The 27,347-nt window shown below is 40.4% G+C and overlaps 3 protein-coding genes across 17 annotated transcripts in view; 1 reads left to right on the top strand and 2 right to left on the bottom strand.

Annotated features, from left to right (window-relative positions):
- Window positions 1-2,036, bottom strand: part of LOC139562214 (cell division cycle and apoptosis regulator protein 1-like) — a 31,612-nt gene extending 29,576 nt beyond the window's left edge. For 11 of the 14 annotated variants that reach the window (XM_071379696.1, XM_071379688.1, XM_071379691.1 and 8 more), the window contains exons 1-3: window positions 1,848-1,991; window positions 661-824; window positions 190-368 (exon numbers count right to left, since the gene is read on the bottom strand). In XM_071379696.1, coding sequence (XP_071235797.1) covers window positions 190-368; window positions 661-772 — 291 coding nt within the window. In that variant the 5' untranslated portion in view covers window positions 773-824; window positions 1,848-1,991. Of the gene's footprint in view, window positions 1-189; window positions 369-660; window positions 825-1,847 lie in introns of all 14 variants that reach the window. The other 3 variants (XM_071379689.1, XM_071379690.1, XM_071379702.1) reach the window with 3 other exon arrangements.
- A 680-nt stretch (window positions 2,037-2,716) lies between these two features.
- On the bottom strand, window positions 2,717-12,203 carry LOC139562216 (NFU1 iron-sulfur cluster scaffold homolog, mitochondrial-like). Of its 2 annotated transcripts, none has more exons than XM_071379703.1 (8): window positions 12,045-12,203; window positions 11,312-11,412; window positions 11,008-11,143; window positions 9,463-9,529; window positions 8,978-9,089; window positions 6,501-6,564; window positions 4,611-4,785; window positions 2,717-4,062 (listed from the first exon to the last, which is right to left on the bottom strand). In XM_071379703.1, exons 1-8 carry the CDS (start codon window positions 12,107-12,109, stop codon window positions 3,991-3,993), a joined length of 792 nt encoding a protein of 263 aa, XP_071235804.1. In that variant the 5' UTR covers window positions 12,110-12,203; the 3' UTR covers window positions 2,717-3,990. The 2 variants fall into 2 exon arrangements, with proteins under 2 accessions (XP_071235804.1, XP_071235805.1); XM_071379704.1 differs by lacking the exon at window positions 12,045-12,203 and adding an exon at window positions 11,504-11,981.
- A 2,057-nt stretch (window positions 12,204-14,260) lies between these two features.
- On the top strand, window positions 14,261-24,068 carry LOC139562212 (transmembrane protein 150A-like). Its single transcript, XM_071379685.1, has 7 exons — window positions 14,261-14,379; window positions 18,552-18,599; window positions 19,238-19,300; window positions 19,609-19,676; window positions 20,081-20,211; window positions 22,211-22,388; window positions 22,973-24,068. The coding sequence occupies exons 1-7, from the start codon at window positions 14,315-14,317 to the stop codon at window positions 23,158-23,160; spliced, it is 741 nt and encodes a 246-aa protein (XP_071235786.1). The 5' UTR covers window positions 14,261-14,314; the 3' UTR covers window positions 23,161-24,068.
- Window positions 24,069-27,347: the final 3,279 nt, after the last annotated feature.

The raw sequence follows: 27,347 nt of genomic DNA, 5'->3' as shown, positions 1-27,347 counted from the left end.
TTTTATATTTTTCTTAACATCAACCCGCCTCACCCAATGTGGTATGGATCTGCTATTTTCTTTACTTTAGAACCGGAACCCCTACCTGAGCTTATTCAATAACAACAAATGTTATCATATTCTGTTTGAGAATGTTTAGCTACGTTGTGCCTAACTTAACACTGCCCTGCTGATCCTAGTGTAGTTCACCTGTTGCAGTGCTGCAGCGGCGGCGGCTGCGGCTTGCTGCTGCAGAGCTGAAGTCTGCTGGGACAACTGGTAGTTAGCGGCAGCCGACTGGGAGTTGAGGGAGGCTGCAGCCAGGGCTGACTGCTGGGAGTACATAGAGGGAGACGCACCCAAGAGAGATGGCTGTTGCACACCTAGAGCTGCAGGAGAGAGTGGGGTGCGGGAATAGAATAATTCAGAAAGAGGATGGAGTGAGGAGGTAGGGCAAGCGAGAGGAATGGAGTGATAGAAAGACGGGTTGAACGAGAAACGAGAGTACTTTTAACATCGTTGAATGTCCAGTTGACCACTGAATCTCCTCCATCACAAACTTTGCCAAACAGATCCAAGTCTGAGATGCAGTTTCCTTCAAGCACTACACCCTCAACCCCACTTTAATTTTATCCCACCAATGAGCACAGAGTATAGTATTGAGCAAGGTGTCAAACTCACAGTGTATGCTATTGAGGTCCAGGGACTGTCCTGAGTGGCCGGGCTGGGACACCACTGTGGCAGCAAACTGAGCCGCCCAAGGAGGGTTCTTCTGTCCCCCAAACTGTGCCATGAGTCAAGGCTCGAGCTTAGGTGTATTGACTGAACCAATTTAAGTTTAAATCCTGTCAATACAACAGGAAATGGGCCTGTTTATATAAGGATTCTTCATTTGACATGTACCTTTGCTTTGAACACAAACATTGACAGCTAGCAACAAAAACAAACTATACCAGGAGAAGATTGTTACAGATTTACTTACAGCTAATAAAATACTTAACTAGCGACACATAACCACGTAGCCAACGACAACAACGTTAGGCCTCTTGACAGCTGCCTCTACTCAGCGGGATAGTAGTGGGACAAGCAACGGAATGGACAAACGAGCAATTCGTAGCAAGCAAAACGTTATAGTAGCTGTTGGTAACTGTCGGCTAGCTACTGTTAGTTGGTTAACTAACCGTAACTAAGTTAGCCCTATAAATAGTACGCCAAATTCATGAATTTTAAAACAATTACTAGAAGCATTATAATTAAAATTCACATTCATGAATTTGGCGTACTATTTATTGGGTTACTAGCGAGGTTAGATCCCTGTAGAGTTAAGTAAACGTACTTGTTGCTAAGCTAGCTATGTTAATGCATTTTCTAGACACTTGCCGATATTAACAAACGTTACCTGGTTAGCAGTTAATAAATAGTTATAGGCTAGCTAACATGCTTACTTTGGCTGGGTTCACTTGCTAACGGAGATATAGTTAGCTAGGTACCCAACTTGCTAACTAGATAGCTAATGTCAGTTAACTATACTGACTACTCATGGGTTTTGTTTTCAAAACAACGACGTTAGTTAGCTAATGCATTTGCCGATATTAGCTACCTGGTTAGCCTTTAGCTATAAATAGCCACAGGCTAGCTAACATGTTGTTGGCTTGTTAACGGAGATAAATAGCTAACTTAGCTAGCTATAATGATGACTCGTGCGTTTTGTTTTCAAAGCAACGTTGACAAACGTCGCTAGCTTGAGGCCTAAGCAAGGCAAAACACACATAATGCTGTCTGAATGGTAGCAAACAGCAAGGCTGATGGAGATTCAAATTTTGCGCCAATAATTGCATTCTGCAGTACCAAAAACATCAGAACTGTACCTGTAAAGTTTGAAATACATTAACGTTACAGAAACGAATTGTCCTCACTGCTTTACCACTTTCCTGCTTTGTGAATGCACCGGCGGCGATAGATCCAAAACTGTCACCACGCATGCGTGAGTCAGTGGCGCGCACGCGTATTACATACGCATATTACATAATAAATATCAGAGAAACTGTATATAATGATATGTTCTTGTCTCCCCCCTAAAAATGTGAGTCGTTGTCCCAAAGGCGGGAAGCCATGCAGTCTGCTTATCATTATTCCCACGTGGAATAACTGACGGGAGTGGACTCTTTCGCTTCGCTTCGCTTCGCTTCGCTTCTTCCTCTCTGGTCATATGTTCAGGTGTAGGGGTCATTTACGGTCACGGTAACAAGGTTCATCATAGACCTGTGGCTAAACATGAACCATGAAAAGCTTGAAATATCACTGCTGCAACTTAGAGAAAATATTAAAGATAGTGTGTGATAATATACCGTGAAAAATAATATGGAAAATATAGCATAATATACATTGCCTGTGTTCATCACTAGTCGTGTGTCCATCCCTAGCCAGCTACCACCCGGTTACTCAACCCTGCACCTAAGAGGCTGCTGCCCTATATACATAGAGTCACTGGTCACTTTAATGATGGAACACTTTAATAATGTTAACATACTGCTTTACTCAATTCATATGTATATACTTTATTTTAGTCAATGCCACGCCGACATTGCTCATCCTAATATTGATATATTTCTTAACTCCGTTATTTTACTTTTGGAGTCGTGTGTACTGTCGTGAATTGTTAGATACTACTGCACTGTTGGATCTAGGAATTAAAGCATTTTGCTACACCCGCAATAACATCTGCTAAATATGTTAATGTGATCAATCAAATTTTATTTGATAAATCTGATTGTTTCCAACATCAACTCAATAAAGACAGCAAAGCTATATCAATAGGGTATTCCCACAAGTGTTGGTTTCTGAAAACAAGAGCAATATAATAATACAACGAGATGATTCCACGAATGGGACAAAATAACCATTACATTTTCCTTTGTGATACTAGTATGATTCGGACTTCTCTATCGGCAATATAAGACTGCAGTTGGAACTGTTACAATTGCAATGCATATACAAGTGAATGGGTGATAGTATCCATTCAAAGAACTTGAATCATTGCACAACATTTATCACAGTATTTCACATAAAGCTTTCTTTAAGAGTAGATGTACTGCAATCTATATGATGAATATAAATTAATCTTGATTAACCCAGAACTAAAGTATTGTGGAATTGGTCAGATGCTCGATTAAGTTCTGGGTCAATACGTATTAGGAGAAGATACAGAATGAGAGTCGGAACGAAGAGCTCCACTCTCTCTCTCTTTGCAATTTACGGGCAAGTCAAAATGGGCCGAATGTCCCCTCTCTTTTTCCGAAATTCAAAAGATGCCAACACCTACGAAATCGTGATGTGTCTAAATAACCAGTGAAGAAAAACGCAAGCAACGGAACTAATGCTCCTTGTTATGTCACGCATCCCGTTGACATATCTAGGATACCATTTGTTTACGTAGTCTCTCCACGAGAGATTAAATATAAATGTGCCCATGCCATAAATGTAAATGTGTTAAATGTGTAGACTCCTGAACAATGCATTCACAAACATATACAGCTAAATCATTTTGTCCTTTTTAACTGTGCAATATCTTGTGATCATTTCATATAAACAATTGGTCATGCTTGGCCTAGGGATAGATATAAACCATCACAGAATGTCCTTTCATCAGATTATTATTATTTTTAAACATGAGGTAAATTTGTAAATCAACCTGCAGAGAAATAAATATCAAATATATAACATAACTGCCGTCTTCAGAGTTTTGGGCCTTTACAATGGAAGAGACAAACAGTATAAATGTGTCAGTGTGTGGCCTTTCTTCATTGTAACAGTAATATACAGTATTTGAGTAAATGAAAGACAAAAACAACAGCCTACAGCACACTACAGTTGGTATTTTGAAAGGGCAATGCTGAATATTATTTGAAAACATGAACATTGCACTAAGGTAGCGGAAGCAGTATCTACCTGGTTTGCAAGGCATCTATAAAACAGCCTGTTTATCTATAGGCATGGGGGCTGACAGACGTTTTATATGTCTCCTAACTTGCGTTCCAATTCGGTGAAAACCTTTGCATTCACATGATCCACTTCATCTTCCACCTACAGAAACCAAACAAAAGAACAGCTATAATTGACACTCTTTATACACACTGCATATTTATTTATATACTGGAGTCTTGACATAGCTCACTCTACTGCTGTACATATTCGTAGTATATATTGTATAAATTAATCCGGTGTATATACGTAAATTTTGCATTTGGATTACTGTTAGTGTTATTTGGGTTGTTCATTGGATTCTTATGACATTACTTGATTTCTTTTTTTAATTTATTTGTCATTTTTGTACTTGTTTGACATTTTACTACATTGTTAGGAGTTAGTAATATAAGAATTTTGCTGCACCCGATATAACATCTGCTAATCTGTGTACGTGACCAATACACTTTGATATGACATCACAAAGCAGATGCTGTTCCAACTTCATGATTTAGTACTCTCTCCATTCCCCTCTAACTCCTACCTCTCTCTCCATTCCCCTCCAACTCCTTCTCCCTACTCCATCCTATTTCTGCCTCTCTGTGCGTTTCTCTCTCATCATCTTCTCCTACTCCCTTGTCCCTCCCTCTTTGTATTCACCCTCTCACCTGTTCCACGTCATCCACCTCAGGGATGTAGAACTGCAGCATGTTCTGGATGCCATTCTTCAGGGTGACACTAGAGCTGGGGCAGCCGGTGCATGAGCCAACCAGCTTCAGCTTCACCGTGCCGTTCTCAAAGCCCTTAAAGATGACATCACCGCCATCCTCCATCACCGTGGGCCTGTGTGTGACGGGAGGGCTTATCAGGTTAGTTTGTCATTCAACAACATAACAGGTATTATTACAATTGTTATTAAAAACTAGGAGGGACAGAAGAATGGAGAGGAATATGAGGAGTTTAAGAGGGGAGGGGATAGGAGAAATCCTTGACAATAACATTATTGTAGTCTATATTTCATATCAACATCACTTCTATTTGTTTGTGGAACAACTTCAAGCAAAATGCAATCTGGCAGATTGTTTGGGCACTGAAAAGCTTCTGAGCCAAAACATCTTTATCAAGACTGTGAACAAAACATTCCTAGGATGCCTCAAGGGCTCAGATTCCACAAATGGGTCATATTGTACCAGATCAGCGTTCTCCAACTCCAGTCCTTCAGTACATATTTTTGTTGTAGCCCTGGACAAGCACACTGGATTCTACTTGTCAACTAATCATCAGGCCCTGAACTGGCGGGTTTGATTTTACTGAGCTGCAGGGCACCGGTCTATGGCCCATGGCGTGAGGAAGAGGTGAGGGAAGGGCACCCTGCTCAAATGGAACAGTAATCTGCCCCGCTCGGTCATGTTGTCAACAAGGCAGCACGGTGCATCGTCCAGAAACATACATCTCTTTAATATGTATATATGTTTGAATTTTCTAGTTTTCATTGGGAAGACAGAGTTTTTATCAAAAGCAATCACTTTTGCATTACTCAACATGTTTAATTACTCACAGTGCATTCGGAAAGTATTCAGACCCCTTGACTTTTCCACATTTTGTTATGTTACAGCCTTATTCTAAAACAAATTAAATGAATTTGTAAGACTAACGTAACAACATGTGGAAAACGTCAAGGGGTCTGAATACTTTCCGAATGCACTGTAACGTTTGTTTTGAGCCGACTTCGCCGAGGGCTTTGAACGCTGCACCTGGCTCACGCTGGGAGGCAGCCCGGTTCCAAAATAAATGCAATCAACTTTCACCCGGTGCAAAACACTCCTACCCGGTCACCCGGTGCAAAACACTCCTACCCGGTCACCCGGTGCAAAACACTCCTACCCGGTCACCCGGTGCAAAACACTCCTACCCGGTCACCCGGTGCAAAACACGCCTACCCGGTCACCCGGTGCAAAACACTCCTACCCGGTCACCCGGTGCAAAACACTCCTACCCGGTCACCCGGTGCAAAACACTCCTACCCGGTCACCCGGTGCAAAACACGCCTACCCGGTCACCCGGTGCAAAACACGCCTACCCGGTCGTCCGGGCGAGATTAATAGAATCCCCTCAGTGAGTTGAATCAGCTGAGTGTCAGGGGCTACAACAAAAATGTCTGCTGTTGGGGGTACTGGATGACCGAAGTTTGAAAACACTGTACTAGATTAACAAAATATTGTCAGTAAAACACATTCATCATACTGAGAGAATGTGGTGATTTTTACCTGACCCATGTATCTACAGCAAAACATCATGAGTGACAGACTGATCATACTAATAGTATGTGGTGATTTTTACCTGACCCATGTATCTACAGCAAAACATCATGAGTGACAGACTGATCATACTAATAGTATGTGGGGATTTTACCTGATCCATGTATCTACAGCAAAACATCATGAGTGACAGATTGATCAAACTAATAGTATGTGGGGATTTTACCTGATCCATGTATCTACAGCAAAACATCATGAGAGTGACAGATTGGTCATACTAATAGTATGTGGGGATTTTACCTGATCCGTGTATCTAGAAGCTCCTTTATCATTGAAACAATTTCATCATCATCTTCAGAGTGACCTAAGACAGGAACAGCATGTTGAAAAGTTCATAATTCCAAGAAACAAACATGCAAAAAAATCAGTTGGCGGGTGGAATGAAAACATTCTATCAACCCACGGGTCGGCTCAATTATATTGCGGTCGGAAACGTTTTAAATCAAGATACTATCTTTTTAACAGGGAACTCTCCCCATTAGGGAGCTCTTTTTAACAGGGAACTCTCCCCACTACTAACAGGGAACTCTCCCCATTAGTAGCCTATTTGTGTGGTGTTGAAACATAATTTGTCCACGTGCAGAGTTTATATTCCCTTCTGCCACACGACAATACGTTGTCAAGTTTATTTTCCCTGACTCATAGCTCATGTGAAAATGGCAAACCTAACAGTAGAAATAATAAGAACGTTTATGATGATGAAATACACCATCGTGGAAACAGGTGCTGCGAGAGTCAAATCCAGTTTGGAAGGATTTTGTAGTCATTGTGGACAAGGAGGACAACACGGTAGATGGACACAGTCTACAAAAGTGCAAGCAGGCATTTGTTTACGATAATTCTGTTAATCATTACATTCATGCAGGCATCCGTTTAGACCAAATGCAGGCCATATCAAGTTTAATCCAGCGCAGCTTTTAAAAGTTTGAGTAGCCAATAGCCTACCTATTAATAGACGTAAGCTATTTTTGCAGCCTATAGCCTATTCAATTCTGGGAATTGTTTAAGTTTCAATTAAACTATTGGATTATTTAAACAATCTACACACAATACCTCATTTGACAAAGCAAAGACAAGTTTTTAGGAATACCTTATTTACCTAAGTATTCAGACCCTTTGCTATGAGACTCGAAATGGAGCTCAGGTGCATCCTGTTTCCATTGATCATCCTTGAGATGTTTCTACAACTTGATTGGAGGAGTCCACCTGTGGTAAATGTAATTGATTGGACATGATTTGGAAAGGCACACACCTGTCTATACAAGGTCCCAGTTGACAGTGCTTGTCAGAGCAAAAAACCAAGCTATGAGGTCAAAGGAATTGTCCGTAGAGCTACAAGACAGCATTATGTCGAGGAACAGATCTGGGGAAGGGTACCAAAAAATGTCTGCAGCATTGAGGGTCCCCAAGAACACAGTGGCCTCCATCATTCTTAAATGGAAGAAGTTTGGAACCACCAAGACTCTTCCTAGAGCAGGCTGCCCAGCCAAATTAAGCAATCGGGAGAAGGGCCTTGGTCAGGTAGGTGACCAAGAACCCGATGGTCACTCTGACAGAGTTCTAGAGTTCCTCTGTAGATGGGAGAAACTTCCAGAAGGACAACCATCTCTGCAGCACTCCACCAATCAGGCCTTTATGGTAGAGTGGCCAGACAGAAGCCACTCCTCAGTAAAAGGCACATGACAGCCCACTTGGAGTTTGCCAAAAGGAACCTAAAGACTCTGACCATGAGAAACAAGATTCTCTGGCCTGATGAAACCAAGACTGAACTCTTTGGCCTGAATGCAAAGTGTCATGTCTGGAGGAAACCTGGAACCATCCCTACGGTGAAGCATGGTGGTGGCAGCATCTTGCTGTGGGGATGTTTTTCAGCGGCAGGGACTGGGAGACTAGTCAGGAATGAGGCAAAGACGAACGGAGCAAAGTACAGAGAGATCCTTGATGAAAACCAGCTCAAGAGCGCTCAAGACCTCAAACTGGGGCGAAGGTTCACCTTCCAACAGGACAACGACCCTAAGCACACAGCCAAGACAACACAGGAGTGGCTTCAGGACAAGTCTCTGAATGCCCTTCAGTGGCCAAGCCAGAGCCCGGACTTGAACCCGATCGAACATATCTGGAGAGACCTGGAAATTGCTGTGCAGCAATGCTCCCCATCCAACCTGACAGATTGAGCGGATCTGCAGAGAAGAATGGGAGAAACTCCCAAAATACAGGTATGCCAAGCTTGTAGCGTCATACCCAAGAAGACTCAGTGCTGTAATCGCTGCCAAAGGTGCTTCAACAAAGTACTGAGTAAAGGGTCTGAATACTGAATACTTATGTAAATGTAATATTTCATTTTTATTTTATACATTTGCAAACATTTCTAAAAACCTGTTTTTGCTTTGTCATTATTGGGTATTGTGTGTAGATTGATGAGGGAAAAAACAATGTAATACATTTTAGAATAAGTCTAACGTAACAAAATGTGGAAAAAGTCAACGGGTCTGAATACTTCCTGAAGGCACTGTATTATTGTTTTTTGGCGAGTCACGGATCGGCTTTCGGAACAATTCTATGCTGGTGGCAGAGAGAAAATATGTCCTGATGTCAGATATTGGGTGGGACTTGGAATTGATGTGTCCGGAGCGGGTGCGACTCCAAAAAGCTGACCAGTGTAGCACTCCACACTCAAACACTCAAATGAAGAAGAGTTTTGTTCCTGTCATACTCACTGCTCTCATGGTGGGTCACCCCAGTGGTTATGGGGTCTCCACTGTCAAAGAACTTAGTGATAGCATCCATGGCATGGTGCTTGATGTCCGTCCACTCCACATCATCATCTGCCTGGCAAGGGCAACACAAAACATGCAAAGGCCTGGTAAATGAATATGGCTGGGCCCAGATTCACCACCCCTCTCTCAAAATGTACCCTTGCACACTTTCTTGCATGGATTTAGCAATAGTGAAAACTCCCTCCTGCCAATGCTTATACTAATCCTATGCTTTTAAATCCACAACAAGGAGTGTGCAAATGCACACTTCGGGAGAAGGGTGGAGAATTGGGACAGCCCATGTATTGAATTATAAAGTTAAACTTTTATTTGTGACATGATACATTCAGTTATTATGGTCTTATAATGGCACACCATATCCCAGAGTAAATGGATAGGGTTGGTAAAAGGAAAAGGAAGGTAGATGAGGTTTATTTATTCTCTACCTTGGTCACTGTGATGAAGTCAGGACCATAGAACACACTTTTCACTCCTTCGATTCCAAACAGATCCCTGTGCAACCAAGAGTGGTCCATGTTAAAAACATTTCATGATGTTAGTATGTACAGTAATATCTATGATCTATAATCCACATGGTGTGCTCAGAACAAAGTGGAGATGCTCATTGCACTTTTATTTATTTTGATTTGAGGCACGCAAAGACCTAACTTAGGCTAATCAGTACAGTAAACCAATTCAACTAAGAAATACATTCAGAAATGGGGTTAATTTCTCAAATTTCATTTTATTCCCTCCCTTGTAAATTCAATTTATTTCCATTCAAATTCCCAGTCAGTCTTTGAATTCAGAGATAATTCAATTCCAATGTTAGGTCAATTAGATTTTTTAAATTCACAATTCAATACGCAACAATTCCTCAAATTCCTATTCAAATGAAATTCCCTTGGGCTTTCAGGCTGACCATGTCACTGTTCAGACAGCCTAGTTATACTGGACATGTAGGAATACAAGTCGAAATGATTTAAAACAAATCCTGGAGAATTTAGATTTCTAATACGAAGTGCATTAATTACATTAACTGGGAAATGTAAAATTGAATTTCAATTCCATATATAGATATACACACACACACACACTACCATTCAAAGGTTTGGGGTAACTTAGAAATGTCCAAAAAGCTAACTTTTTGCCCATTAAAATAACATCAAATTGATCAGAAATACACAGTGTAGACATTGCTAATGTTGTAAATGACTATTGTAGCTGGAAATGGCTGATTTTTAACATAGGCGTACAAAGGCTCATTATCAGCAACCATCACTCCTGTGTTCCAATGGCACATTGTGTTAGCTAATCCAAGTTGATCATTTTAAAAGGCTAATTGATCATTAGAAAACCCTTTTACAATTATGTTAGCACAGCTGAAAACCGTTGTGCTGATTTAAAGATGCAATAAAACTGGGCTTCTTTAGACTAGTTGAGTATCTGGAACGTCAGCATTTGTGGGTTCGATTACAGGCTCAAAATGGCCAGAAACAAAGAACTTTCTTCTGAAACTCGTCAGTCTATTCTTGTTCTGAGAAATTAAGGCTATTCCATGTGAGAAATTGCCAAGAAACTGAATATCTCGTACAACGCTGTGTACTACTTCCTTCACAGAACAGCGCAAACTGGCACTAACCAGAATAGAAAGAGAAGTGGGAGGTCCAGGTGCACAACTGAGCAAGAGGAAAAGTACATTGGAGTGTCTAGTTTGAGCATCCTGGAGTCGCCTCTTCACTGTTGACGTTGAGACTGGTGTTTTGCTGGTACTATTTAATGAAGCTGCCAGTTGAGGACTTGTGAGGCGTCTTTCTCAAACTAGACACTAATGTACTTGTCCTCTTGCTCAGTGTACAAGCGTCACTGGTTCTCACACGCTCTGAAAAGTTTATTCACAATGTCTGGTTTCGTCATGTTTACAGCTCTTGCTACTATCATATTTCAATAGCTCATAAAAAATACAATTCCCGTTATCCAACAGTACTAACCTGGCTAAGGAGGAGCACTCTGCAGAGCTTGGAGAGGGGAAATCCAGGGTCCCCACCCCCAACACAGGCTTACCAGGGATGAACTTCAAGCTCCGTGGGTTTGGCGTGTCCTGTGTCTGAATGGACAAGTGTCGCACTGAAACATAATGGTATGGTCATCCTTCGAGCATATTGTTCCACTAGTAAGCTTATAGGCCTACTCTGAATATACTACAGGGAAAACATGACAATTGTATTCTTTGAATGTGGTTGTTAAATGGTTGTTATGTAGAAAAAAAGAATTATGTAAAGGCCAGTTTCTCACCTACGAACTGTGTGGGTCCAGTCAGATGCAGAAGTTGAACTTTTCTGTAGTTCGGGCCAATGCATTGTGTGTGGAACTGGTTTCTCGTCTTGATTGGAAACCTATAACAGACAGTACATGTCAGGTCATGTAGTTAGATGGTGGGAGATTAATTCAACTGAGTGGGTTTATCTCAGGTTTGTCCTTACAAACCTGTCACTTCGGGATGGCCTTGAAGTGTCATGAATTTGCGACCTTGTCAACATGCAAAGAAAAACGATAAAGCACCTAACGTTAGCCTACTAGCTACCTATAGTTTTCTAATGTCACTGATTAGGCTTGGCTATGCCGCAATGACCAGACTGCAAAACTGGTAACTGAGAAAGGTTTTAGCTAGCTAACGTTAGTTAGGTTCTCAGAAAGTTAGCTAGCTACTTCAAACTTTAAGCAATCGAGTTGATAACAGGTTTAGCAAGCTAACGGAACAATAGCCAGGCAAAGAGTTAAATGCGTTACTTCATGGCCCACCGTGATTGTAGACTATACTTTAATATATATACAACTTGGGAAATATCGGCTGCGCAACATGATGGCGATTAAGTTTGACAACGATATCGCAGTTAGCTTGGCTAACTAGCTAGGTCAAGCATAGATTCCTAACGGAAATTGGCAGCCACTCGTGCTGAATTCACAGCAATACCTTCATTACGTTGATATACACAAGTAGGAATGTTGTATTAATAGAAGCTCAAACCTAAAATGTGACGTATTTCGTGACTGAATCAACCGTTGAAGACTCCATCTTATGCGGGCAGCCATTTCATTTGTTTTGAAAGTGAGGACCCAAGACACAGCTGGCTTCACATATCCTGTTTGAAATAGATTCCAATTGCTCCACAATTTGCTTATTAATCGTTAGTTTGATAAGTAAATGTTCTTATTCATTACAATAAACAAACATCAATTCAAACTATATAGCTTATAGATACTCTCGAAGTACAAATATTGGCTCCCGAGTAGCGCAGCGGTCTAAGGCACTGCCTCTCAGTGCTAGAGGTGTTACTACAGACCCTGGTTTGATTCCAGGCTGTATCACAACGGCCATGATTGGGCGGCGCACAATTGGCCCAGCGTCGTCCAGGTTATGGGTAGGTCGGCATTGTAAATAAGAATTTGTTCTTAACTGACTTGCCTAGTTTAATAAAGGTTAAATAAAAAATCTAAATGGCCAGCCACTACTGAGAACTAATCAATGATCTGTTTGTGCTGTATGCAATGATAAAAGTAAATCAGAATTCTTGCATGAAAATGTATTGGGATTTTGTTGCTGCTACTAGAGCAAAACATAGCCTATCTCATTATTTTGTAGGTATTTCATGTAAATAATCATTGAAGTTGCAATATGTGTGATATGTCATAGAAATAAGAATTTCTAAATTGGGTAAATAGTATTTGGTGCTGTATTTTGGATCATTCAAATTTGCCATTACAGTTCTGGGAATTTGCACCAATATGTTAGACACACACAGGGATGACAAGACATATGCATTTAAGGCATGACTTACACATCCATGTCCTGCAAAGCTGCAGTTCTCTCTCTGTCTCTCTCTCTCAATTCAAAGGGCTTTATTGGCATGGGAAAGATATGTTTACATTGCCAAAGCAAATGAAATAGATAATAAACAAAAGTTAAACATTACACTCACAAAAGTTCAAAAGGAATAGAGGCATTTCACCTGTCATTATGTCTAGAAACAGTGTTGTAATGATGTGCAGATAGTTAAAGTACAAAAGGGAAAATAAATAAACATAAATATGGGCCGTATTGACAATGGTGTTTGTTCTTCACTGGTTGCCCTTTTCTTGTGGCAACATGTCACAAATCTTGCTGCTGTGATTGCACACTGTGGTATTTCACCCAGTAGATATGGGAGTTTGTCAAAAATGAATTTGTTTTCGAATTCTTTGTGGGTCTGTGTGATCTGAGGGAAATGTGTCTCTAGTATGGTCATACATAGGAAGTGCAGCTCAGTTTCCACCTCCTTTTGTGGGCAGTGTGCACATAGCCTGTCTTCTCTTGAGAGCCAGGTCTGCCTACGGCAGCCTCTCTCAGTAGCAACGCTATGTTCACTAAGTCTGTACATTGTCAACGCTTTCCTTAATTTTGTGTCAGTCACAGTGGTCAGGTATTTTGCCACCATGTACTCTCTGTTTAGGGCCAAGTAGCATTCTAGTTTGCTTTGTTTTTTTGTTAATTCTTTCCAATGTGTCAAGTAATATTTTATATATATATATATATATATATATATATATATATATATATATATATATATATATATATATATTTCTCATGATTTGATTGGGGCACTGTGCGATCTGTTTGTGTTCGTGAACAGAGCCCCAGGTCCCGCTTCTCCAGGTTCATCTCTCTTTGTTATGGAAGGTTTGGGAATCGCTTCCTTTTAGGTGGTTGTAGAATTTAACAGCTCTTTTCTGGATTTTGATCATTAGCAGTTATCGGCCTAATTCTGCATGCATTATTTGGTGTTTTACATTGTACATGCATATTTTTGCAATAGTCTGCATGCAGAGTCTCAATTTGGTGTTTGTCCCATTTTGTGACTTCTTGGTTGGTAAGCAGACCCCAGACCTCATAACCACAAAGGACAATGGGTTCTGAAAGTTTAAGTTTCCAGTTCAGTAAAGGAATCTAAGCAATATACAGGAGAGCTCTGAACTGCCACTGGGGGAACATGAGTTTGACAGCTATGCAGCCTGTGCAGGGTGTGCTATGTAACTTAAAACAAACAGTGAGATGGCGTCAAGCGGGCCCTCCCTGTGTTTCCTCACCTGCCCTCTGACAGGACAAGGTGGTGCCATTTGTGTGGATGACTGACTCTGCTGAAGGAGGAATCCAGAGGTAGAGACCTTCACAGTGCCAGACTAAGACCGACAGTGTCTGGACCCGGAGCGTCCCCACTGTTCTTCTACTGCTGCTGGTCTCTCTCACCGAACTACCAAGACATGGTTCTCTGGAGTCTGCTCCCCATCTCCCTCTCCTTAGTGTCTCTCATTGGAACCTGGGTGACGTAAGTTAAACAAGAATATATCTAGATTTTCTTTCTAATCTTTTATAAGACCTTAGATAACAACATGTACTTGAGCTACTTCACTTAGATTTCTGTCACATGTAAATACTGTGTAAAAAAAAAAAGAAAGTATAAAGTGCAATGTATATGCCAGTATATTGTTTTTCCATTAATCTCATCATTCACATGGTCTCATGATTACTATAGCTAGGTTGACATCCAATTGCCGACAGATTATCATGCGAATATTCAAAAATGTGCATAAAAACAATTGCGCATTTTCCCACTAGATACAGTTGAAGTCAGAATTTTACATACACCTTAGCCAAATACATTTAAACTCAGTTTTTCACAATTCCTGACATTTAATCCTAGTAAAAATTCCCTGTCTTAGGTCAGTTAGGATCACCACTTTATTTTAAGAATGTGAAATGTCAGAATTACAGTAAAGAATTATTGATTTCAGCTTTTATTTCTTTCATCACATTCCCAGTGGGTCAGAAGTTTACATACCCTCAATTAGTATTTGGTAGAATTGCCTTTAAATTGTTTAACTTGGGTCAAACGTTTTGGGTAGCCTTCCACAAGCTTCCCACAATAAGTTGGGTGAATTTTGTCCCATTCCTCCTGACAGAGCTGGTGTAACTGAGTCAGGTTTGTAGGCCTCCTTGCTCGCACACACTTTTTCAGTTCTTCCCACATTTTTTTTATAGGATTGAGGTCAGGGCTTTGATGGCCAGTCCAAAACCAATACCTTAATACCTTGTTATCCTTAAGATATTTTGCCACAACTTTGGAAGTATGCTTGGGTCATTGTCCATTTGGAAGACCCGTTTGCGACCAAGCTTTAACTTCCTGACTGATATCTTGAGATGTTGCTTCAATATATCCACATCATTTTCCTCCCTCATGATGGCATCTATTTTGTGAAGTGCACCAGTCCCTCCTGCAGCAAAGTACCCCCACAACATGATGCTGCCACCCCCGTGCTTCACGGTTGGGATGGTGTTCTTCGGCTTGCAAGCCTCCCCCTTTTTCCTCCAAACATAACGATGGTCATTATGACCAAACAGTTCTATTTTTGTTTCATCAGACGAGGACATTTCTCCAAAAAGTACGATCTTTGTCCCCATGTGCAGTTGCTTTTGGCTGGCTTTTTTATGGCTGTTTTGGAGCAGTGGCTTCTTCCTTGCTGAGCGGCCTTTCAGGTTATGTCGATATAGGATTTGTTTTACTGTGGATATAGATACTTTTGTACCCGTTTCCTCCAGCATCTTCACAAGGTATTTTGCTGTTGTTCTGGGATTGATTTGCACTTTTCGCACAAAAGTACATTCATTTCTAGGAGACAGAACGCGTCTCCTTCCTGAGCGGTATGATGGCTGCGTGGTCCCATGGTGTTTACACTTGCATACTATTGTTTGTACAGATGAACGTGGTACCTTCAGGCATTTGGAAATTGCTCCCAAAGATACCGTTTTTTCCCCTGAGGTCTTGGCTGATATCTTTAGATTTTCCCATGATGTCAAGCAAAGAGGCACTGAGTTTGAAGGTAGGCCTTGAAATACATCCACAGGTACACCTCCAATTGACTCAAATGATGTCAATTAGTCTATCAGAAGCTTCTAAAGCCATGACATAATATTCTGGAATTTTCCAAGCTGTTTAAAGGCACAGTCAACTTAGTGTATGTAAACTTCTGACCCACTGGAATTGTGATACAGTGAAACAATCTGTCTGTAAACAATTGTTGGAAAAATGACTTGTGTCATGCACAAAGTAGATGTCCTAACCGACTTGCTAAAACTATAGTTTTTTAACAAGAAAATTGTGGAGTGGTTGAGAAACGGGTTTTAATATCTCCAACCTAAGTGTATGTAAACTTCCGACTTCAACTGTACGTTTCCATCAAATTGACTTGTTGCAGATAAATATCTGTGTGTGTGATGACGTGGTGCACATAAAAACAACTTTTGCGATTCAATTCCCATGTAGGGCCTACCGAATAAAATAAAAAATACAAGTTAAATGTGTTTCCATCGCATTTTCAACTCTAATGATGGTATTCTCACAAAAATTGTTGCGTCATATAGCGAGTGTGCCTACTCCGGTATTGGCACCTGTTCTCTAACCAACAGCAAACGTATAGCCTACATTATGAGATTATTATGAATTGAAGAGCAAGATTATTTTTATTTGTCAAATGGCAGCCAAGCCTCGATCATGTCACCAGAATAATACCCCTAGCTATTTATTGGAAAGGATCATCAAGCTCATTACTTTGCACTTTCACCACCCTGTGAAGTTAGGTCATAATTTCTTTAATCTGCGCGCTTTCCTGAGGAGTCTGTGATTTACTTCGATATGATGGTTATTATAACAATATTTGTGTTCTGTTTCCATCAGGCCTGTCATGTTTTATTCCGACATGTACTTCTTATATATTTATACTTAACTCACATACATTTATACTGACTCTACACACACTCACATAGACGCTGCTGCTACTCTATTTTATATCATGTTGCCTAGTCACCTTACCCCTATACATATCTACCTCCAGTATCGCTGCGCATTGTAAATATGGTATTGGAACTGACCCTGTATCATATGCTAGCGTGCTTACTCAGTGTTCTTCATATTTCTGCTTATTTCTCGTGTTTTTTAGTAGAATGGTATTGTTATTGATTGCATTGTTGGGTTTTGATTTTGCAAGAAAGGCATTTCACTGCACTTGTGCATGTGACATTAACTTGAAGGTTGGATAAAAACCTAGTTAGTGTGGTTAAACTGTATGTGTTTAAAAAATATATATATAATCACCTTCATGGTGATACTGCCACCTTAGCACACAGATACTATCATGACACAAGGTGAGACCCAGCTGCAGACACAGGAGGCAGATAGTTGGAGTCTTACCCTATTGGATTATTAAATATTGTAAGGCAAGAGAATGGTTGTGGACAGGCAAAAGGTCAAAACCAGTTCAGAGTTCAAAAGGTACCGAAGATCAGTCAGGCGGGAAAGTAGTCCAGAGTCAGGCAGGGGTCAAAACCAGGAAGACTAGTAAAAGGAGAACGGGGAAAAACACACTGGTTGACTTGACAAACATACAAGACGAACTGGCGCAGAGCAACAGGAAACACAGGGATAAATACACTGGGGAAAATAAGCGACACCTGGAGGGGGTGGAGACAATCACAAGGACAGGTGAAACAGATTAGGGTGTGACAGATACGTGATTATTAAAACCAGGAAGTGATTGTTCTAGGGATTCCAATATAAATGTCATAACCTCATTAAGATTTGTTGAAAGTGTTGTGAAAATACCCTTAGACCACCTGCATGTGACAAACAGAACTTTCCAGAAAGAACATTGAGGATACCTGTAGAGTCAGAGCCACCACCTTAGAGCCCACCTCACAACGTGCAAAACATAAACCAATTGTTTCACTTCCTACATTGTGAGACATGATTTAACCTTCATTATAAACTGGGTGGTTCATTCGAGGCTTGAATGCTGATTGGCTGACACCCATGGTATATCATACCATATACCACGTGTATGACAAAGCATTTATTTTTACTGCTCTAATTACGTTGGTAACCAGTTTATTATAGCAATAAGGCACCTCGGGTGTTTGTGGTATATGGCCAATATAGCACAGCCAAGGGCTGTTCTAGGCACTCCGTGTTGCGTTGTGCTTAAGAGCAGCCCTTAGCCGTGGTATATTGGTCATATACCATACCACCTCGGGCCTTATTGCTTAATAGTCATTGCACAGTTCTGTCTATTGTTACTAGATGTGAAGCATAAAGGAAAAGGTTCTATGCGTTCATGTAGAGACATTTGATTCAACCTTTGTTTGTCCTCAGAGGGCACAGTACAGTCTGGTACTTTCTTATTGACTCTGGTTGACTGCCTGTAAAGGCATACACATATATGGATATGAGTGGCTTTGTAACAGGGCTGCTAATAATATTCTAACCACGTCCATCTGTGTACTTTTGCTTAGTCACCCACATCAGTTCCTGGTTACTTATTGAACCTCAAGGTATTCAGTGTTCATTAATGGGAGCGTATTGTATATTATACATTGAAAAACCATACATGCTAAGAGAATTAGGCACTTTAATCATATCAAATGAGTGTGTTTGTTTTGTTGTTTCAGGTATGGCCTGGCGTACAGCTATGACCATGTGTGTTCCCTCAACAACTGGTGCGTTGTGCTCTGTTTGTGAGATTTCCTACAGACCATTGTGATTGGTTCTTTCAGCCAATTCCATGTCAATGAAATACATCGTTTTAATGTAACACAAGCATACAGATGTAGGATCTTAATTTGATCACCTTGTTGCAGGACAACTTTCCTGCAGTGCAGGAAATGATTAACTTGTAGTGTATTTGAGGTATAAATAGGCTTCGGAAGTTTGTCATTTCCACTTTTACATTTCCGACTTGATTTTCCCTTACGAAAAATATATTTAACCCTACATAATGTGTCCATTAATTATAATCCACATAATATTTCACATTTACTGTTGCTGCAGGATTATTTTCCTGCTGTAGCAAACTGGCTCAAATTAAGATCCTACATCCGTATTTCTAAAGCAGCGTTGTTCAACCCTAGTCCTGGAGATCCACAGGGTATACAGTCTATTTGTTTTAGCCTAGCACCAACACACCTGATTAAAACTAATCCACTAATCCTCAACTTAATTAGTTGAATCAGGTGTGTTGCTGCTATTGGGCTGTAACAAAAGCCTGCACGCCACACCCTGTACCCTCCAGGACCAGGGATGAAGACCACCATAGATAAAGAGAAGGTCTGTAAACATGATTATTTTCTGTTTTCAGGGCCCCTGGGAACCACTGCAGAGACAATACATCAATAGCATGTTGTCAAGTCCCAACCATAAGGTAACCATAGACCACTATATCAAGGTTAGGGTCAACTAACACTATTTCACCTCATTCAGTTCAGAAAATGAAATTAAAATTGGACCTCCATTTTGAAGTTTGTGAACTTACTGAGTTCACATGGAATTTTAAATTGAATTATAATTTGTTCAATTCAACTCTGTTCAATTCACATCAGAACACGTAGTCAGCTTTTAACAGACATTCCTAGAATGTTCTCTGTCATCTTAATATTATTGTCACTGGGTAATTTTAGTATGATGTGAAATAATGGTTTCTTACACATGCTTTGGCCTTGTGTTCTGCAGCTCGAGTGGAACAAGCTTACCAGAAAGCTCATTGTTCACAGCCACCTTTAATGCTGGTTCATTTCTGTGTAAGTTTGTAGTTGTACAGTTTGCTCACCCTACAGTATACATCCACAGGTCAAACTGGATCTCAATGCACTCTGCAGATGTCTATACTGATACAAAGATGATAGTATTAGAGTATGTGCTCATAATGTACTTAGATGTTATTTTACCTCAAGGTCACCCTTAAAACGGTTTGGTATGTCAGATTTCTTATCGAACGTGTTTGTCCTGCTGAGGAAACCTCTACCAAAACCAAAGTTTTAACGAGTTGATTATAATTAAATGACACAACAATAACAATCATATAGTCACATTGTTTTAGATCAGATGTGATATTGCATCTAATGTATATACATGTAATAATCATCTTATGAACATTTGATCAATTACCCTATGTTATAGATGCATTATAATAACACTTTTTTAGTTATGGTGTTCTGTATCTTCCACCATGCTCACATCTTGGAGAGGAACAGTGTCCACTCCATGCTCAGTAGAATCGCCCTGGTGTTTGGTGGAGTGGCGGCTGTCGGGGCCTTTGTGGCTGGGAACTGCAACGTAAGTACTTTCTGCACATATAGTGTAGTTTCATCCTTACTCAGGGTGTCATGCAATACACTATAAGTATATGTGTTTAAAGAGAAAACAAGGGTGTATAGTACACAATACTGCAAAAATTAATTCTGCTCGTAGACAGCGACATCGAGCAAGTAAAGTAAAGTCTCTGACACAGAGGCTCCTCAGGATGTTTGTCGTCATTGTCGACAGGGAGAGAGTGGGTGAAGTGTAAGGACAAACGTAGTAGTCTGGCACGCAAGGTTAGACCGAACTTCACATGTATTAAAAAATACCTTAAATCCAGGAGTATACTTAATATCTAGGTTCAAGAAAGACACAAAGGTCTATCAAGTTTAAAGTGTACTTTGAACTGACACTCTACTGACACTGACAAAGCGCGTTAAAAATATCTCTTGAGTTGCGGTTCAATTAAATCTTGAATTGTGAACAAAGAAAGGAGTGGCAGCAAAGCAAACAAACATCCGTGACACGATTGGTAGGTTTGTTAACGTGTGCAGACATACCTACGGATGGCCGAACATCAGTGGAACAGTACAATAGAAAAATAGACCTGTCAATGTGTACCTTTTTTGACATTATTTCATAGACGTAGACAGATAATTCACCTCAAAATCAAAGTTTGTCAGATGTTTTCTTCAGAAGATGATGCAGAGAGTCTTTTGTCTCTTCTTTAGCAAAGGTACTGGTAACAGCCCAGCTCGCACATTTGGTTCCTTGGAAGTTGTGGGAACGTATGTTTTTGGTTTCACATTGGTTGTGTGAACGAAGCTATACGTTTCCTGACCTGTAAAATGGAACGTTTTTTAAATGTTCTGAGAACAGAAGTAAAAATGTCGCCTGTCCTGGGAACATTTATTTTTAGGTTGCAGGGAGGTTCTGAGAACGTTTTACTCTGGTTCGTTGAAAGTTTTCCTAGGAGGTTTTGTCAACGCTCTGAGAACTGAAATGATAGATTTTGAGTTTTTTTTAATAACTTCCTTAAAACATTCACTAAATGTTTTAATAAGACTTTTAATAACACTGCTAGCTTATTTGGGGGTTAACTTTGTTGAACTCCAAGCACAGATAGGACACATGGAAATTAATTTCCTCTGGAATTAATCATGCAAACACATCTATTTTTGTATTGTGACACGGCATCAGTGAGATTCAAACCTATTGTATTGAAATTCCAACAGAATAACCTTGTTTCTTAACGTTGTCTGAACTATTTGAGAACATTCCCAATGTCAAACCAGTTGGGTAACGTTCCTAGAATATTACCAAAATTGAAATTAAATGGAACTATGTGTGAACTTTTAGGAAACATTCTGTTAGAGTAATAAAATACCAAACCAATAATGTTTTTTTTTGTCAAGTTCCTTAAATGTGTTCCAAAGCCAAGCAACCATCCTGCACCATTCTCAGAAAGTTGTGGTAAGGTTGTATGCAAAATAATCATAGGACAAACACACTCTCACCAAGCTCTAAGAAACATGGTTCTCAGAACGTTATGTGCTAGCTGGAAGGTATTTTCTCTGGCTCAGACTTAGATTACAGCTAGCTGGAAGGTATTTTCTCTGGCTCAGACTTAGATTACAGCTAGCTGGAAGGTATTTTCTCTGGCTCAGACTTAGATTACAGCTAGCTGGAAGGTATTTTCTCTGGCTCAGATTTACAGTGAACTGTACTCTTTTCCTCTAACAGACGTTCCCAGAAAGTTTGCCGTCATTCAAACATGTCCGACTCAGGCACATAATTCCAGTGAACTGTACTCTTCCCCTTTAGCAGAAGTTCCTAGAATGTTCTGTCACCCAAACATATCCACCATTGTAGAATTTGAGTATTGTGTGACAAGTGCTTTGGCTTTGTGTTTTGCAGCTCGACTGGAACAAGTTAACTAGACTAGCTAAACGTTAACTTGTCTTAAGCCTCTCCTCCAGCCAGGGTAACTGATTACCAGATATTAAGTGTAACCTGTCTGTCCTCTCTCCTCCAGCCCGAGTACCTGAAGCTGGCCCATTACCTGGGTGCTGCGGTGAGCTTCCTGTGTATCTGTTTCTATAGTCTACTCCTCACGGTGCTCACAAGGAAGTGTGTTCTGACCCAGATGGAGTGGTTCCTCTACCCTGCACGGGTCACCTCTACTGTGGTCCAGATTATTGTCACCATTGGCTGTATCCTTTCACCTGCACTTATACTATAACCAAAGCCTTGAACCCAGACTTATAACCAGCAATGTTGTGGTAAAAACAAAAAGGTGGTTAACCACTAAAGTAAAGTAACTCTCCCTATACTTTGGATCAATTTTTCCGGAAAAAGTGGGTAAAAAAAGGTTTGTGTGTTTACTCTTCACTACATAACTGCTTATAACCCCTGAACTTGTCAAATTGCTGGGTGTGCATACACTCAGGAAAATAATATGGACAACACAATGCAAGAATAGGAGTGTCCACTTCCATACGTCTTCAACTTTGTAAACACTCACAGGCCCTGAAAGGCACAGTTCTAAGTAGTAGGGGATAACAACAAGATACAGACAAGAACCTTGACAGTGAGGATGCCTATCTGTGTGTTTATCTGTTTAGTGATGTGTAATGTTTTAATTACTTCGACGTATTTTGCCTTCTATTGATTGTATTTCCTTGTTCCTTGGAATATATGGGTAGGTTCCTAATAAGCATAAACTCGATGAGGGTATGCCATAACCTGTCACCCAACAACTACTGTTTCCCCCCTCCTTGACCTCTGACCCCTCTAGACACCATCTTGTTTGTACAGGAGGAATACCTGTACAAGCACTCAGCTGCTGTGTTTGAGTGGATAATGAGTGTCAACCTGGAGCTGTTTGAGCTCAGCTTTGCTGTGGAGTTCTGTTTTTTCTCCTCCTCCATGTTGTCCACGCTGCTGGTGAAAAGAGATGAGGAGAAGCCTATCCTTCTAGCCTGAGGAGAGAAGATGCTGGGCTGGCTACTGTAAGAGACACTGGTGTCTAGTTCATTAGGCATGAAATGGAAGAAACCGGTCCGAAACAGAGAGAGATTAGCTGGACTTCATTGTCATTTTAAAACATTTTGTTACGGTGTGCCTTAATGACACGACCCAGTAGTTTGCAAACTTTTCTTTGTTGTGACAGATCTAAAGCTTGTGGAATTGGAACAACCAAGTAAAGGGAACAATTGTTTGTAACCAGGACCCAGTCTGGCTGCGATCAAAAACAACTCCGCTGAATTGGCCACGACCCACCGTTTGGGAAACACTGACGTAGGGGCATCATGAGGATAATATATCTGACCTTTGACTTTGCTCCCGGACCAACTCTCATTTTTGAGGATTATTTATTTATTCTATTTTTTTTATTAGGGCTGACATTGTTCTTATGCAGCCCCTAAAGAAAAACAGAAAGAGGAGTTCTTCCTGTCACACCAAATCAATGTATTTTGTTTTGGGGAGTATTTCTGGATGCTTTCAAAAGGGAAAACTTGATCCTACAATCTTCATAGCCACTGATGAACCAATACCACAATACCTCAGAATTTGAGTTGTAGTCACTGTAAGCACTAAAGTCACTATTTCTGTTCCTAGGTCCTGAATTAATCAAAGTGACATTTGCCATTTGATGGGCCATGGAGAATGTTCAATGACATTTGTTAGCTCTTTTTTCAATATGTTGTCTATATGTGTAAAACATGACATCTTGGTGGCATTACTGTGCTATTGAAGTATACCAGTTAACATAATTACTTGTTGTATAAAAACGTAATTGTCTGCATAGTAAAGTATTGAAGGGTAATGTTGCGACGAAATCTAAGCCCAGTAATCTCTGACAGCCTTAACATTAAAAAGATGATCAAGTAGCTGATTTGTTTCTGGGTGGCGAGAAGAGAAGCCAGTGATGATTGTAAACCTGCGATACAACAGGTAGTGTGAAGGAGGCAGGCCTTTAGGTGTGGAGGTTGATTAATGAACAGCCATCTTTGTATTTGTGATCATTCTGAAAAGCTTTCTGATGGCAGAACAGTTGGTTGTACTACTGCATTCCTGTCAGATGAGAGAAGAACCAGAACATGAGCAATAATTTATCCAGAAACAATGTAACTGAACATTTTATGAACAGAACAAATTTCTTAGCAAGGTGTCATACTTTGTTCCCTTCTTCTTACTTATGTATCGGTCTCCTTTTCTACAGTGTTCCTAATCAGGGCTTTTGTGCAATGATGATTGACTTTTACAACAACAACATATCATGGACTACATGATTACATTTTAACAACGTGGTACAGCTTTATTTTTTTAAGATAAAGAAAGTGACAAACTGACTTTCACCAAGATTAAAAATAGACAAAAGCAATCCCCACTGGGCACACACTGGTTGAACCAACGTGGAATAGACGTTGAATTGATGTCTGTGCCCAGTGGATTAATTCAGTATGGGTTAATTCAGTATGAAAATAAGGCTATACATTTCTTGGGACATTTCATTTGCCAAGCATAATTAAATAATAAAACGTGTGTAAGATCAAATTTGTATTTGCAATTCCTCTGCGGTACTGTCCCATGACATTATGCACCTTATGACAAGATCTAGTCGTCACAAGCCACTGCATCTCAGTGCAAGAGGTGTCACACCCTGGATTCGAACCAGGTACTATAGTATCACATCCGGCCGTGATTGGAGTCCCATAGGGCGGCGCACAATTGGCCCAGTGTTGTCTGGGTTTGATCGGAGTAGGGCGTCATTGTAAACAAGTTTTTGTTCTAAACTGACTTGCCTAGTTAAATAAATATAAATCCTTTCAAGGGATACTTCGGGATTTTGCCAATGAGGCACTTTCTCTACTTCCCCAGAGTCAGATGAACTCGTGGATACCATTTTTATGTCTCTGTATCCAGTATGAAGGAAGTCAGAAGTAGTTTTGCGAGCCAATGCTAACTAGTGTTAGAGCAATGGCTGGAAGTCTATGGGTATCATAGACATCCAGCATTAGCGCAACTACCTCTACCTTCATACTGGACACAAAGACATAAAAATGGTATCCACGAGTTCATCTGACTCCGGGGAAGTAGATCTAGGGCATCATTGCCAAATACCAAAGTATCCCTTCCAGCTGACATATCACAACCTGGTCTCAGAGCATTTCGTATTATTCTGTACGAGATACTAAATTTAGTACGAAATGTATGGTATGTATTACTATGTGAATGTCCATCACCCAATTTGTATGATATGTTATGAATTACAATAGCAAAAAGCAGAACTGAAAAGGCATGCGCGAGCAAGGAGGCGTACAAACCTGACTCAGTTACACCAGCTCTGTCAGGAGGAATGGGACAAAATTCACCTAACTTATTGTGGGAAGCTTGTGGAAGGCTACCCGAAACATTTGACCCAAGCTAAACAATTTAAAGGCAATTCTACCAAATACTAATTGAGTGTATGTAAACTTCTGACCCACTGGGAATGTGATGAAAGAAATAAAAGCTGAAATAAATCATTCTCTCTACTATTATTCTGACATTTCCCATTCTTAAAATAAGGTGGTGATCCTAACTGACCTAAGACAGGGAATTTTTACTAGGATTAAATGTCAGGAATTGTGAAAAACTGAGTTTAAATGTATTTGGCTAAGGCGTATGTAAACCTCCGACTTCAACTGTAGGCACCTGTCTGACTATTTTTATCCCCAGAATGCACCACACTTTGAAAGGTGGTGACCAACTTGACAAAAGTGATCTGCTCAAACTCACCCACTGAGATGAGTATGATGCAAGGCTTTGCTCTCACACTGTCACAGACTATTGGATCATTTGCACAGGTGCGCTTCACGCTGCTACAACGTGGTAGCTACAGGACCAAAACAGAGGAGAAGTTGAGCCTCACGCTTCAATGCTCCTGGTTGTTGAGGAAATTGACCCACTACTACTACTGTTTACTTTGTGCATCTACGTCATCTCACTAAGTCTACCTTTAAACCTAACCTATAACATGACCCATCTCCTTATGCATTGCTTCCCCACAGTGGCAAGAGGTGACATCTCAAAAACACATAAATGGCCCCTAGCATCCCAGTTCTACTTTCTGTCCCCAACACTAAAACTAAGTAATATTTAAAAAAAATATTGATTTAAAAAAAATCAAACTTAAACAAAATAAAAATGAGTAAAGTGGATTCAAAAACTAACTAAACTGAAATTCAAAAAAAAAAAACTATAATACCATTGGTTTCCACATCAACACACCTCACCCAGGGTCTGACCTATTTATGTCATGCTTCAAAAGACCAAGTACCCTGTTAATCTAATCAATCACATTTTATTGGTCACATTTGTTCAGCAGATGTTATTGCAGGTGTAGCGACATGCTTGTGCTAGGAGACAGCAGCTCTGTAGTGGAAAAATAGAGTGAACAAATGTGAACGATGATGAAGGCCAGTGAGGAAGATGCGTCTAGCGACTTGCTGACACAAGCCTGTCGTGTGATTCAATATGGCAATGTCCAGATGGATGGCTGTACTAGGAGACAGTACCCTGTTAATACCTGGTGCTAGGAGACAATAGCCCTGTTAATACCTGGTGCTAGGAGACAGTACCCTGTTAATACCTGGTGCTAACATACATCCTGTTCATGACTACATTTTCAGATATGTGATGATTAAAATCTGCATTGTGAACTGATTTTGATCAGATCTTGTGTAAACAGACAAAATCAGGATGGACGCATGATAGCAGCAGACAAATGGTGCTAGTGTGTAGGCCGTTATAACTGTGTGTGTGTGTGTAAGAACGCTGCAAGGTTTCTCATGTGTACGTATTACTTAATGTACACAACTTCAAAGACAGAACCTCTGCCAAAGTCAGTAAAACAAGATGTCAACATATCTCAAGGGTGTCTGAATTCTAGTCGTTCCTGAGCTATACTGTGGGTTGGGGTCAACCCTGATACTGTATAAGGAATGTTGCAAGGCAGGGGAGTTTGTTGCGTTCACAAAAACACCCCCCTTGCCTCACTCATAAGTGGCAAGATGTGGAAACAAGCACCGATGTCTCTTCACACTTGCTCAACTGTCTGAGGAAATGTGCAAACACAACGTCAAAAACAAATGCATACCTCTGGAACACAGTTATCAAGTGTTCTT

Source organism: Salvelinus alpinus, chromosome 32, assembly GCF_045679555.1.
Source record: "Salvelinus alpinus chromosome 32, SLU_Salpinus.1, whole genome shotgun sequence".
Taxonomy (NCBI): Eukaryota; Metazoa; Chordata; class Actinopteri; order Salmoniformes; family Salmonidae; genus Salvelinus; species Salvelinus alpinus.
The sequence above is the reverse complement of the archived record's forward strand: the minus strand, read 5'-3'. Positions and strand labels throughout refer to the sequence as shown.